This window comes from Narcine bancroftii, chromosome 8 (assembly GCF_036971445.1).
Source record: "Narcine bancroftii isolate sNarBan1 chromosome 8, sNarBan1.hap1, whole genome shotgun sequence".
Classification (NCBI taxonomy): domain Eukaryota; kingdom Metazoa; phylum Chordata; class Chondrichthyes; order Torpediniformes; family Narcinidae; genus Narcine; species Narcine bancroftii.
Window position 1 is genome coordinate 24489950 of NC_091476.1, and position 11839 is coordinate 24501788.

At 36.6% G+C, this 11839-nt stretch overlaps 1 protein-coding gene across 10 annotated transcripts in view; it reads left to right on the top strand.

The window, feature by feature from the left end:
* The window catches only part of LOC138740499 (BCL-6 corepressor-like protein 1), a 139719-nt gene extending 129881 nt beyond the window's left edge, over positions 1-9838 (top strand). For 9 of the 10 annotated variants that reach the window (XM_069893232.1, XM_069893231.1, XM_069893238.1 and 6 more), the window contains 2 exons: positions 1995-2139; positions 3448-9838. In XM_069893232.1, the coding sequence (XP_069749333.1) occupies positions 1995-2139; positions 3448-3742 (440 nt within the window). In that variant the 3' untranslated portion in view covers positions 3743-9838. The remainder of the gene's footprint in view (positions 1-1994; positions 2140-3447) is intronic. The other variant, XR_011342959.1, reaches the window with a different exon arrangement.
* Positions 9839-11839: the final 2001 nt, after the last annotated feature.

Consider the following 11839-nt stretch of genomic DNA (forward strand, 5'->3'; position numbering starts at 1 on the left):
TTATAATTGGACTGTAAGAGTAAATTGTATTTAACTTTCAAATGTGTTTAGAAGTATTTAAAAGAGCCTACAGCATTTTGGAAAAAGTTCTTGTGGACAGATGAGACCAAGATTAACCTGTATCAGAGTGATGGCAAAAACAAAGTGTGGAGATGCAAAGGAACTGCCCAAGATCCAAAGCGTGCCATCTCATCTGTGAAACATGGTGGAGGGGCTGATATGGCCTGGCATGTAAGGCTGCTACAGGTACTGGCACACTTAACTTCACTGATAATGTAACTGCTGATGGGAATAGCAAAATTAATTCTGAATGCCTCCAAACATATTGTATGGTGCTTTATCCCACAGCAAGATAATGATCTCAAGCATACTGCTCAAGCAACAAAGAAGTTTTTCAAAGCTAAAAACTGGAAATTTTTTGACTGGCTAATCAGTCATCAGTCAATCCAATTGAGCATGCTTTCCATACGCTGAAGAGAAAACTTAAGAGGACAAGCCTCTAAAACAAGCAGGAGCTGAAGATGGCTGCAATGGAGACCTGGCATAACATCACCAGAGAAGATACTCAGCACTTCATGATGCTTATGAATTACTAAACATGACTACTTTAATATATATATCGTGCTATGTCCCAAATATTATGGTGCCCTGAAATGAGGGAACTAAGTATAAAAAATGCTGTAATTTCTATATGGTCAAACAAAAATATGTACAAATAACCTTTCATAAAATTTGGAATGTGCACTTTAATCACGCGAATTGTTTGATTACAAATTTAAAACTGTGGAGCACAGGGGCAAATAAAGGAAAAAAGTGTCTTTGTCCCCAACATTATGGAAGGCTCTATAATTGTCCAGTCCACTTTGATTTTGAAAATGAGCTTGGCCTGGGAATTTTCTGCAGGTGATGGATGAGTTGGGTTCCAGTGACTCACATGGCCACTGGCGCCCCTCTGCTGTGCTGTTCAATAACTATGGCCCAATTAAAGCAATGACATTTCTAACCCTATATTTTCTTTCTGTTCTTCCATTCTGGGTTTTTTTCTTCAAGATTCTAGTTTCTCTCATGCTTCTGGGTTTTTTAAAAAATCTCACTCACCCTGATTGCTCTTTGTACATTGAAGTTTTAATCTTGGTCCTGAATCCAAGTTTTTCTTGTTAACTTTGTCTTTGCTGGCTTGTGGTGTACTTGTCCTGTGGTTAAGCTATGGTGTCCACGTAACAGTTTGGGTTTCCCAATAGTCTAACCCAGCGATAGTAACAAGACAAGTTCCAGTGAAAGATCAAGACTGCTGTAATATTTTATAAATCTTGTATTTAGATTGAGAGAGCTTCCTATCACAGGATGGAACATAGAACATTGGTTACTTTATGGTCTAAATTCATCCATAATAGCTATATCCACAACATCCATAAAGGCACCTAATAGCCTGAATATTCCTGAGATTGTCTGATCTCAGCAGGCTCAGGACTGGTCAGTACTTAGAGGAGAGACTGCCTAAGAACACCAGGTGCTGTAGGTTTTTGTGAGGGGTGCTGGAGAAAGTGGTGATTCTCTGTCTGCCTTATAATAGACAAAAGTTAAAGAATCTCATGTATATTACCTTCTAAATATAGTATTACATGACAATAATGGAACCTTTACCATAAATAAAATGTTTTGACCTGTGTCACTTTAGCATTGTTTTATATTTCTTTATATATTCTCTTTGATTGATTGTGTTTTCCAGGTGTACATACACTCCGCTAGGCTTAGTGCTAATTCTAATGTACATTAGCAGTTTCTTCAGTCATGACATTAGTGTAACTTGTTCGTGAGGATACCAGCTATGACCAATATTAAAGCTATAAAGTTTTGAATGTAACCATAATTTCAGCTGTGAAATCAGTTAACTATTGGATATAGACTTTTCTGATAAGCACAATAGAGTATTTATATAGAATAATATGGAAAAATAATTAAATGGACATAATGACTCTATTTCAACTTTTCAGAGCAGGATAAGGAAATTCTTTGTAACATTTTGGCAAATCCTCCTGGACTTGAAGAGGAAGATGGGGACACAAATTACTTTGTGTTTGAGTTTTCTGAAAAGCCTCTTCTTGCATGTTACAATATACAAGCTTCCCTTTCTCACGGGTAAGAGTTGAATTCAAAATCAACATAATTCAGAAGATAATAACAAGAATTTTATTCTGTCGGCTATGTCTGATTTTGTTTAAAAAAAAGGGAGAAATCCCACTGTCACCTTAGCATATTCTTTTTAACTGTTGCGTGGTTGGGGGAAATTTAACTTTTTATTTGTGTTAGTAGCACAAAATTTGGCACCTCCTGAATGGCAAGTATAAATTGCACAAAAACTGGCCATGTTTTGTTTCCTCTTTGTTTCATCATTTTTCTTTCGGGGGGGGGGGGTCACATGTTTGTCAGACTTATAACATTTTTAAGTCTGATTCTATTGGTTGTGCTGTAAAATTGATATTATAATTTGCTAAATACTGGTATACAAACTCACACCTGAGCATTCAAATTAGGAGCATATACAGGACATTGGCCGCTCAAGCTTGCTGCATCATTTAATTAGTTTACGGCCGGTCTGATTGTAACTGCAACGTCACATTGCAATTGACCAGTTGTAACTTGTGCTGTCATTTCACCCCACCCCCATTGCAGTTAGTGCAAGACAAAGTGAAATTTCAATAGTGCAGGCAGATCTTTTGGTGGTCCCTGGCTAATTTGTGGTTAAGGGTAGACTATCACAGGGAGATTTAAGAGCTGACAACTGTTGGATAAAAACTGTTCTTGAACTTGGAGGTCCTGGACATGAGGCTTCAGTACCTTCTGCCTGGAGGTAGAACAAAGATAGAGTATCCTGACCTGCAGTTCTCACTAATTCCACGAAACATATTTTCTATAGGATTAACACTTATTCTGTTAACATTTTTAAAATAGTGATAGAAACTCACACTACCCTTTTAATATTCTGTTACATCTTGTACTCCAATTTTCTTCCTTATCAATCTTTTAGCCATTCTTTGTTATATTTTGGTATCAACAATTTCTAACCTGTTTCTACACAATTATTTGCTTTGATTGTCACCTGTTTCTGGCATTAATATCTTTTCCTGTATTTTCTGAAAAACTCCTTAATCTGAGATCATCATGGAATTAACCAACCTTTATCCACCCTGGAGATGAATTAGGAAATAGGAAATTTCCAGGACATGATTTCCCATCCATTTCCTTCAGCTGTTATGTTACTAAATGCAATGCAAAATAATTACAAGATTATTTTTAACTTAAAAGACCATGAATTTTTAAACCATGTTATGTTTAATTCTATGATAATTCTGAGGACAAGAGATGAGAAGTTTCATGTTATATAATTATGACAATCCTATATTGTGGCAAAATTATATTTAACATTCTCTTTTCCTATTTGTGCAGCCCTTGTAACTGGTTGGTGTTATATGAAGTTCTCCGGAGATTGAAAATGTCAGTCAGGATTTTTCAATCCCGCTACCCTCATTTTGAAATTGTTACCATGACTGAAGTAGAATTTTACAAGCAGGTTTCTACAAGCCAGGTGCATTTTCAACTCGGGAATCTTCAGTTCTGCTCCGTGGATGGCAGGATGTCTCTGGAATTGGTACGCTGTGTGCCTGAGCTGTTGAATCTTATTGGTTCTACGGTGGAATTATTAACTGAAGACTGTGAAAAAGTTATAAAATCCACAAGGTGAACCAAAATTATGACTGATTGACAAATCTTTCCCATCTCAAATAAATGGGAAAGAATTAAATGGGTACTAACAGGTGTGTACAATATGCCAGCTATTACTTCGGTTATCTCAAATCAGGCATAGACTAGCCATGCTGATAAATAGTAGAAATAACAGATCAGTTCTGACCTTAAAATGCAAGTGTACAAGGTTTGCTGGGATGTTTAAAGAAAAGAGAAAATTTTAACTAGGTTCATTAAAAAATATTTTCTTTCTAATTATGTTGAAGTGCACCTAGGTTTGTGATCCATAGCCATGAAAAATTATTAGCAATGCCAATGGTACAGTTGATTCTCGTAAAATGAACATTATTTATACCTGTTACCACACTTTGTTCATTGCTTACCTTGTATCCTCTTTTAAAAGGTGTTTAAAAACTGCTTTATGTTTTACCCAATTCAACACCATCAGTTTTCCCTGAGAGGTCAGGCTCATAGTCATTTCCTATTTTCAAAACTGTTCTCTGAGCCAGCTGCAAGGAGATGATGAGAAAACCTGGTGAATTAGTGCACTTGTGATTTCTCCTCATGTCTCTTGGCAGAGACTATTACTTGAGCTGAGAGGCATGCACATCAGTGAAGCTAAAAGTAAGTATTCAGCAGCGTACACAGCTTAAACTCGTGTCCAGTATTTTACTGTGATGCACCATTCTGTATCGAAGAAACACTATGTACGCTTTTATTTAAAATGCATTTACATTAACCGACTCCACGCGTCGAATGAAATGGATGTTTTTAAATATAATGGATCAAGAAACAAGAATTCACTGTATCATAATTGGAACCAAATTGTCAGTGCCTGAAAGGCACATTTTCAACATTCTAAATTTAAACTGTCCAGTTATTAGCAAATGGCCACACAATAGTTCCTAAATATAACATTTAGCAATGACAGAGAGTATCTTAATTGAATCAATAGTTTCATTATGTTGGAGTTTATCTAGAAATTGGATATCTGTACCCTGTAAGTAGGGATATAATGACTTTGCCACAGTGTATTTATATTTTCTTTAGATTTTATTTTCCAGATTAAACAATTTTAAAGTTGGGCTGTTAAAAACTGAAATGGAATGATAGGATACATGTCGTTTAATGAGATGAAGTTGAAAAAAAAGACACTGGAAATTTTATGAGTTAACTGTTAAGTTCCAACCTGAGTTACAAATCTATACAACTCTCGGAGAGAATGCACTTTATGTTGACTGCTTGTTGAGTTGCACCAATCATTGGTTTTCTGTACAACTGCAGTTACACAACTTAGTCAAATGTTTGTTTAAAAGGGAGAAAGTTTAAAAAAGATACAGAAGCTTGTTTCCTTTGAACTACAAGGCTAATTCAAAACTCCTTTTGTAATATTTGTTAGAACATTCCATTTTTGCCATTTAAACCAACATACAAAACTAAAACCCAATATTTTTTATAAAATGACCAATAACCAAATCAAATTTCAATTGGATAACATTTCTTTGTATACTAGAAAGAAATTAGCTAGGGATCATGAATTTTCATGTCAATGTGAAGTACATTAGATATGCATTGTTGGCAAAACTCAGGAATCCGATTGGTGATCCAATCTGTAGACATCACAAAGCCAGTAAGGTAGTTCCCCTCTGCTTGCATTTCACGTTCGATGTAGCATAGTTAAAATTCAGAGCAAAGCCAAATTCCATATTATTAACTCCGACAATTCTATAGCTGTGCTTGACACTTGATTGATAGATGTCAAGTGCAATGTGAGGCTGAGGCCTGCTGAGTTCACTGTTGCTAGCAGACCCAAACATGTTTTGGTACGTAATTCCACGTGGACCCCGGTGTATTGGTTGATTTTGTAAATTTAGATGTCCCTGTTTCAAGCTTCACTTGCCCTCAGTTACTCAACAGGTGTATGATCAAGCAATATAACAGCTTGCCTACTTTTAGGACTGTTCGAATATTTCAGTCTAACTAGGTATACCTAGGCAGAACTGATTTAGTTTTCAGTAATTGGCCATAAATTAAAATGTCAAGTGACTGTAACATTGCATTCATTGTGCCTGCAGGTGTTGATGTAAGAACTGTGTCTCATTATGTGCAGTGGTTCACGACGAAACAATGGAATAATTCATCTGTAAGTGTAATTAATTTACAATGCCTTAAAGTGGCATATGACCTTTCCACATCATGACCTTCATGAGTAAAACATTAGCATTATTCAGAGCCTTTTCCTCAGTGATGAACTGCTGGGCAGAGTAGTTCAACCCACTGTTCTTCACTCATGATCCCCAGTGACATTGGTTGCATCAGATCATAGACATCCAATCATCAGTATGTCATAAATAATTATGAGATTAGGTTTTCTACTCTTATCTTCCCCCCAAGATGCGCATTCGAATGAAACACCCCAGAATGCCCCCTTTATCCTTAGTAAGAAGTGCAGGACCTTCTCAGATTCAATTCTCTCAGCATATTCTGTGGCTACTTAGGAATACATTTTCTTGACATTTGATTTGCACAATCACAAGACCCCTCAAAAGGTTATTCCAATAACTACTTACACATTGCAAAGGAACTCCCCTTTATCCTACCTGATCAAAAATTGTGGACCATTCTGCAGTTTCATACATATTCAGCACCATTGCAACCATTCTCTTACCAGAGAATCCTGCAGCATCGCCATTTAACTCAAACGCTAAATGGCGTGTGTACTGTAAATTCGAGACTGCAGATGCTAGAATCTGGAATAAAAATCAGCCGGAGGAACTCAAGAGTATTGACCAGCATTAGTGGGAGAAAAAGAATGGTTGACATTTTGGCTAAGATGAAGGGTTTTGACTCGAAATATTGGATCTTTTTCTCTCACTGATGCTACTTGACCTGATGAGTCTTCTGGCAGATTGTTTTATGTGTTGTAGACTTTCATTCCCCAAAACATAACCTCTTAAGTGTCCACTAATATTGTAGAAGTATTCCAAACACATGAAAGTAGCATACTGGGCTCTCTTCCTCAGTGAAGAGCATTCAGACCTCTTTCATATTCCAAACATGAGTACATTGGCTCTCTAATCTGTCTCTGTCACCTTCAGCTTTACATTCTCTTGCTCTCCCCTCATCTTACTTCAATCTGCACCCCACCTCCCACTTCCCTCCTGTTCCTGTCATGTTTATTTTCCTTCTCTTTGACTTCTCTGTCCCTGTTGTTGCCTTCATCTAATTATCGCCCTGCCTTTCAAACCTTTTTGATGTTGGTCTTTACTAATGAGCTTCCTAAAATAAAAATTGTCCTGCAACTTGTGAATAGGTACACTTGTTGATTAGCTGTCTTTGGTTTCATACCCCTGTCAATAGTTTTGAATGTTTACATGATAGTGACCTCGTCTGAAAATATGTGAAGGCCCAACTGTGCTGTAAGTAAACTTCCTTTGCATAAAACCTTTGTGATTATAGGAATGAATGGCTAATTTCTCCCACTTGTCTTGGTGGTACTATTCACAAATGAAACACTAAAACTAGTCTTGAATTAGAGCTGAATAGATGTAAATTCAGTTACAAAGCATAATTTTTTTTAAGGAACCAAAGCCAGTAATTCCATTAAAAAATATGTAGGAACGTGAAAAATTAAAGTTTGTTGTGCATTTCCTTTGAGTCCAGCTTAATTAGGTTAATTTGTGTATTTCAGGGCATATATCAATACAAAAGAAACAAGCTGCCTTCCATTTATTATTACCAAGCAAAACAACTTTCCAAGCCAGTTTTCTTTTAAATAGGGTCACAGTAATCCCACAGAAACTACCTTTGCCTATAAACAGTTCCTAGCTCAAGGATGCAACATTAGCAAAGGCCCTTAAAAGCTAATGACAATAATCTCAAAACCTTTCTGTTTCTTGTTCAGCTTTCTTGGCATGTAGCATTTGCAAGATCTGCCTGACTGATCAGTAGCGATCTCATTTAGAAGCTCTAGACTCATATTCCTCTGTGAGGCTACTATTAAAATGAGAAATTAAACCAAGGCTGCAACTAACATTTAAGGTGGGGATACAAGTTAATTATGCCACAATTTAGCAAAGTAGAATTTTGCAAATATCTTGCCTATATTTATCCTTCAAACAACATCACTAATCCTTTTATACCATTTGCTGTTTGTGGTACTCTGCTATTTCTTTACAACAGGCAAGCTTTTGGGACATAAACGAACAACTGTGTGTTTATACAAATTCTTTAATATTCAGCTTTATCTGCATGAAAATAATGGTCAAACACCAAGTGTTACTGGCTCCAAACAAATCCTTCCTTTATCAGATCAAAATTTTAACAAAATATTTACATCAGAAAATGTTGGGTTAGCAATATTATATTTGCAAAATATACTATTTGCTGTTTTCTCAACACCTGTTCTCCCATCCTTACTCTGCATTCTATAAAACCTAATTCCGCCATCTGTAAATGATGGAAGAAACTAAATTGCACTTTGCTTTATTATTATACCAAACATGTATGCTGAAGTTGACATTTCTAGACAATTGGATCAACACCTACATTTTAAAATTGCATGTCAATGGTATTAATTAAGAGTTCATAGATTAAAATTAGAAGGCCAATTTAAGTTATGACTATAGCACACGTCAACTCAATACAGCAGCCAAGACAGTGCCTTTTTTTAAGATATTACGAACTGTTCATAAACATAAATGTTGGCATGTAAAAGATGTTGAAAAGGAAGTTTGCAAATCAGTATCTCAGAGAAACACTAGGTTACTGCTCATGAAGGATTATATCCTTGACCTTTTTAATAGATTCTTTTGTCTCACTGCTTCTAGTACATTACTGCTAGTACAACTCTGGCATTGTTCTGTGTTTATTCAGCATTAATATTTTATTTTCTTTCTATTAAAGGTGTTCAACTGCCTTTTAATTAAAAATCTGCATGGTAAATCAGTTTTATAGTAATTTGACCAAGTATTTGTTGCCATCTGGGTGCTCAAGGTCTGCTGTAATCTCAATTTGTATCCCAGCATTCCTTAAAATAAATGGCACTTCTGTTCAATAAAACAAATAACTCAACCGTGTTAAATCAAATTCTGCTAGTTAACTGGGCATATTTTTATCGCAAAATCTCCAGTGAGATAGCTGAATTTTGGTGCTGCAATGCTGTGATGAATCTCTTGTAGTATATTGATAGAAGTATTTATCTGTTGAAAACTGCTGCAGTTACCTAAAGTAAAGATAACAATAAATAAAAGCAGGAAATGCTGGAGTACTCAGCAAGTCAGAAAGCATCTATGGGGAGAGAAGCAAAGTTAATGCTTCAGATTATTTGCCTTTCATCAGAACAATTAAAATTCAAACATAAAACATTTTTAGATTGCAAGGAATGCCATTTTCTTTGTTCTCTCCACCTTCCCCCCACCCCCCGCTCTGCAAAGCACATTTAATTTCTGGCTTTTCCTCATCCTGAAGTCAGATCAAGTTGAAATGTTAGTTTTGTTTCTCTTGCTGTTAATGCCGTCTGACCTGCTTCGTGTTCCCACTGTGTTTTGTTTTTAATTTTCAGCTTCAGAAGTTTTTTGATTTTCATAAACTTCTAAAACAAGATGAGGCTACATTTTAATGTACAAATCCTTCTTAGAAGTTTATAAGACTGTTCTGTGTATATTTTGTACAGTGTTTGATATGGCTAAAAGGAGTTGGAACCTTGTTGGTTAACTCTTAGTTTATATAAAGAAGTCTGCATTGTCTTGCTGGAAAACTAAAGCAGTCATTGATGGATTTTTTGAATTCTTCATGTTTATACGTTTGTTGTTTCTATACACAAGAGTTTTTTTGGTTTAAAAAAAAGTAAATTATTTAGTTGACAGCATATTTTGTTTTAAAAATTTAACAAATGTATTGTGTTGCTAATATAAGCAATGAGGAACTTAGAAAAAAGTCTGTAGACTGGACTTTTTCAGATTTATTTCTAAGAAGCACATAGAGAATAGACCTTGCTGTTTTGTTTACAAGAACTAAGGTGGATTCTGGACTGAATCACACATCACATTTATATCGTTATCTGAAATCAACTATTAAACTTGTTTGGATTATACCTTTCGATTCAGAATTGCATTTACTGTAAGTATATAATTTCTTCACTTCTCTGTTTAAATAGAGATTTGTTTATGATCGCATGTTTTCTCGGTTTCACATTATCTGTAAGGTTTTTGAAATGTTAAATTAAACTTTCATCAATCAGATAATTAAGTATATAGTACATGCAATAGTGCTTTAGGCAGACAGTTATAACTATAAGGGTGCTGATCATTGAAAACGCTCAACATGTTACAGTTTGGAATTCAGGTTGATCAAACTGTTGAATCCAAATTCTTCTTACAGTGATCTGCTTTTTATATCTTCCTCACTTCCCTGCTATGTGACTATCAGCATGTCTCTTCATCACTTAGTGATTTTTTTTAAAAAAATACTCCCTTTAAGGATAATTTGGTAAGAAATCTAGACTGTAATGATAATTCAGTTAAGAGATTCAAGATAATTTCAACCTAAATTGCCTAGTTTATTTCAGTAGAACATAAATCACGAGGTCCATAAAACAGGTGTCCAACTGGAACTATGCCATTCCCGATGGGCAGTGGAGATTAAAATTATTTGTACTCAATCCCTCACTAGCAGCTCTTTTGGGTTTTGAACAATGGGATGAGTAAATCTCTTTACTGTTGATATCACATTTATTTTCCTGTTATTTTTAATTGCTGTTTAACTATGTAAATCTGTTTTTGCCTTTGATTCTGTATCTCCTTAGTTCCAGCCTGGTCCTCTCATCCAACACAAATTTTAATTAAAAAAAAAGTGATGCTTTATGTTTTAACAGATGTTTTTCTTCTACGGCACTGACTGATATCCTTGCAACTATTTATCAGTGATACAGTTATCCGAAGTTTCATAATCAAGACACATGAGCACATCTTCAATTAACTTCAGTAAGATGTGATACGATATAGTTCAGCTAGTTTGGAGTCGCAGCATCTGTGGACCACCACCAACATTCCACTCCCTCCATTCCTCAAATTTCAAATTGACCATGAGCAAATGGGAAATGTGTGCTACCCTAGTCCAAGGCCTGGTGACTGGAAATTAAGGAGTCAGTCAAAGTTTGTGTTACTGAAGAAGGTAACTAGGTGGTGCAGTGTTGTGGGGTAATAGAGATGAGGATTGGGAGTATCTCCATCAGAATTATAGGGCAATCAAGGGAGAGAGTGATGGGCAGAATTCAATGGGGGGTTTAATCCACAGAGGATCAGGGTTTATGGCCTGGACCTTGCAGTATTAACAGTCCACGGGGCTTTTGGTTTTTCCAGTTCTCTACCCTCTCTTTTTTCAGTTATTTATCAACTAATTCCTTCTTCAGTTGGTTTCCCCTGAGTGGAGTCTATTCGTGTTCCTGGCTGACCACACAAGGTGGGCAGTGCCTTCACCCTTTCCAGTCCCCCCCCCCCCCCCTTTCCTCGTTAAATCATTGCTGCTGAACCGCTGCCTCTTCACCCGACACGACCCGAAGATGTCCGGTCCGCTGGGGTGGGGGAGGGGGGGTCGCGCCTTTCACCAGGCGGTCAGTCAGTTTGGCGCCTGAGCTGCGTCCTGGTCGCCTCTACAGATTGGTGAGGGGCTGGGCCCTTTCCGGTCCGCGCTGTATTCCTTTCAGGTCCGCTTGTTCTGGACCCTCATCCTGCTGCTGAATTCCGACCCCTTTGCGTGTATGTCGACTTGTTGTGATAAGAATGCCCAAATGAATCTTCCATCGTTGTCTACCCAGGTAACCACCAGTTTTTAGATTCCTCTCCCTGGAGTCCCCTTCCTCTAATGTTGCGGTCACAGCATTGCTTGTTTGTTCCAAAAGGGAATTGTTCCTCATTGACATCGGACTCTCGTCAGCACTCGTTTAAAAAATGAAATCTATTTGGAAACTGAAATCAATGCCTTTTGGAGTGAAAGGAAACCTGGACAAAACTAAAATGAAAGCAACTTTTATGCATGCAAATACTTTCCCTACAATCTTCAGTGTCTAATAACACTGCCCTGAAATTTAATTGGC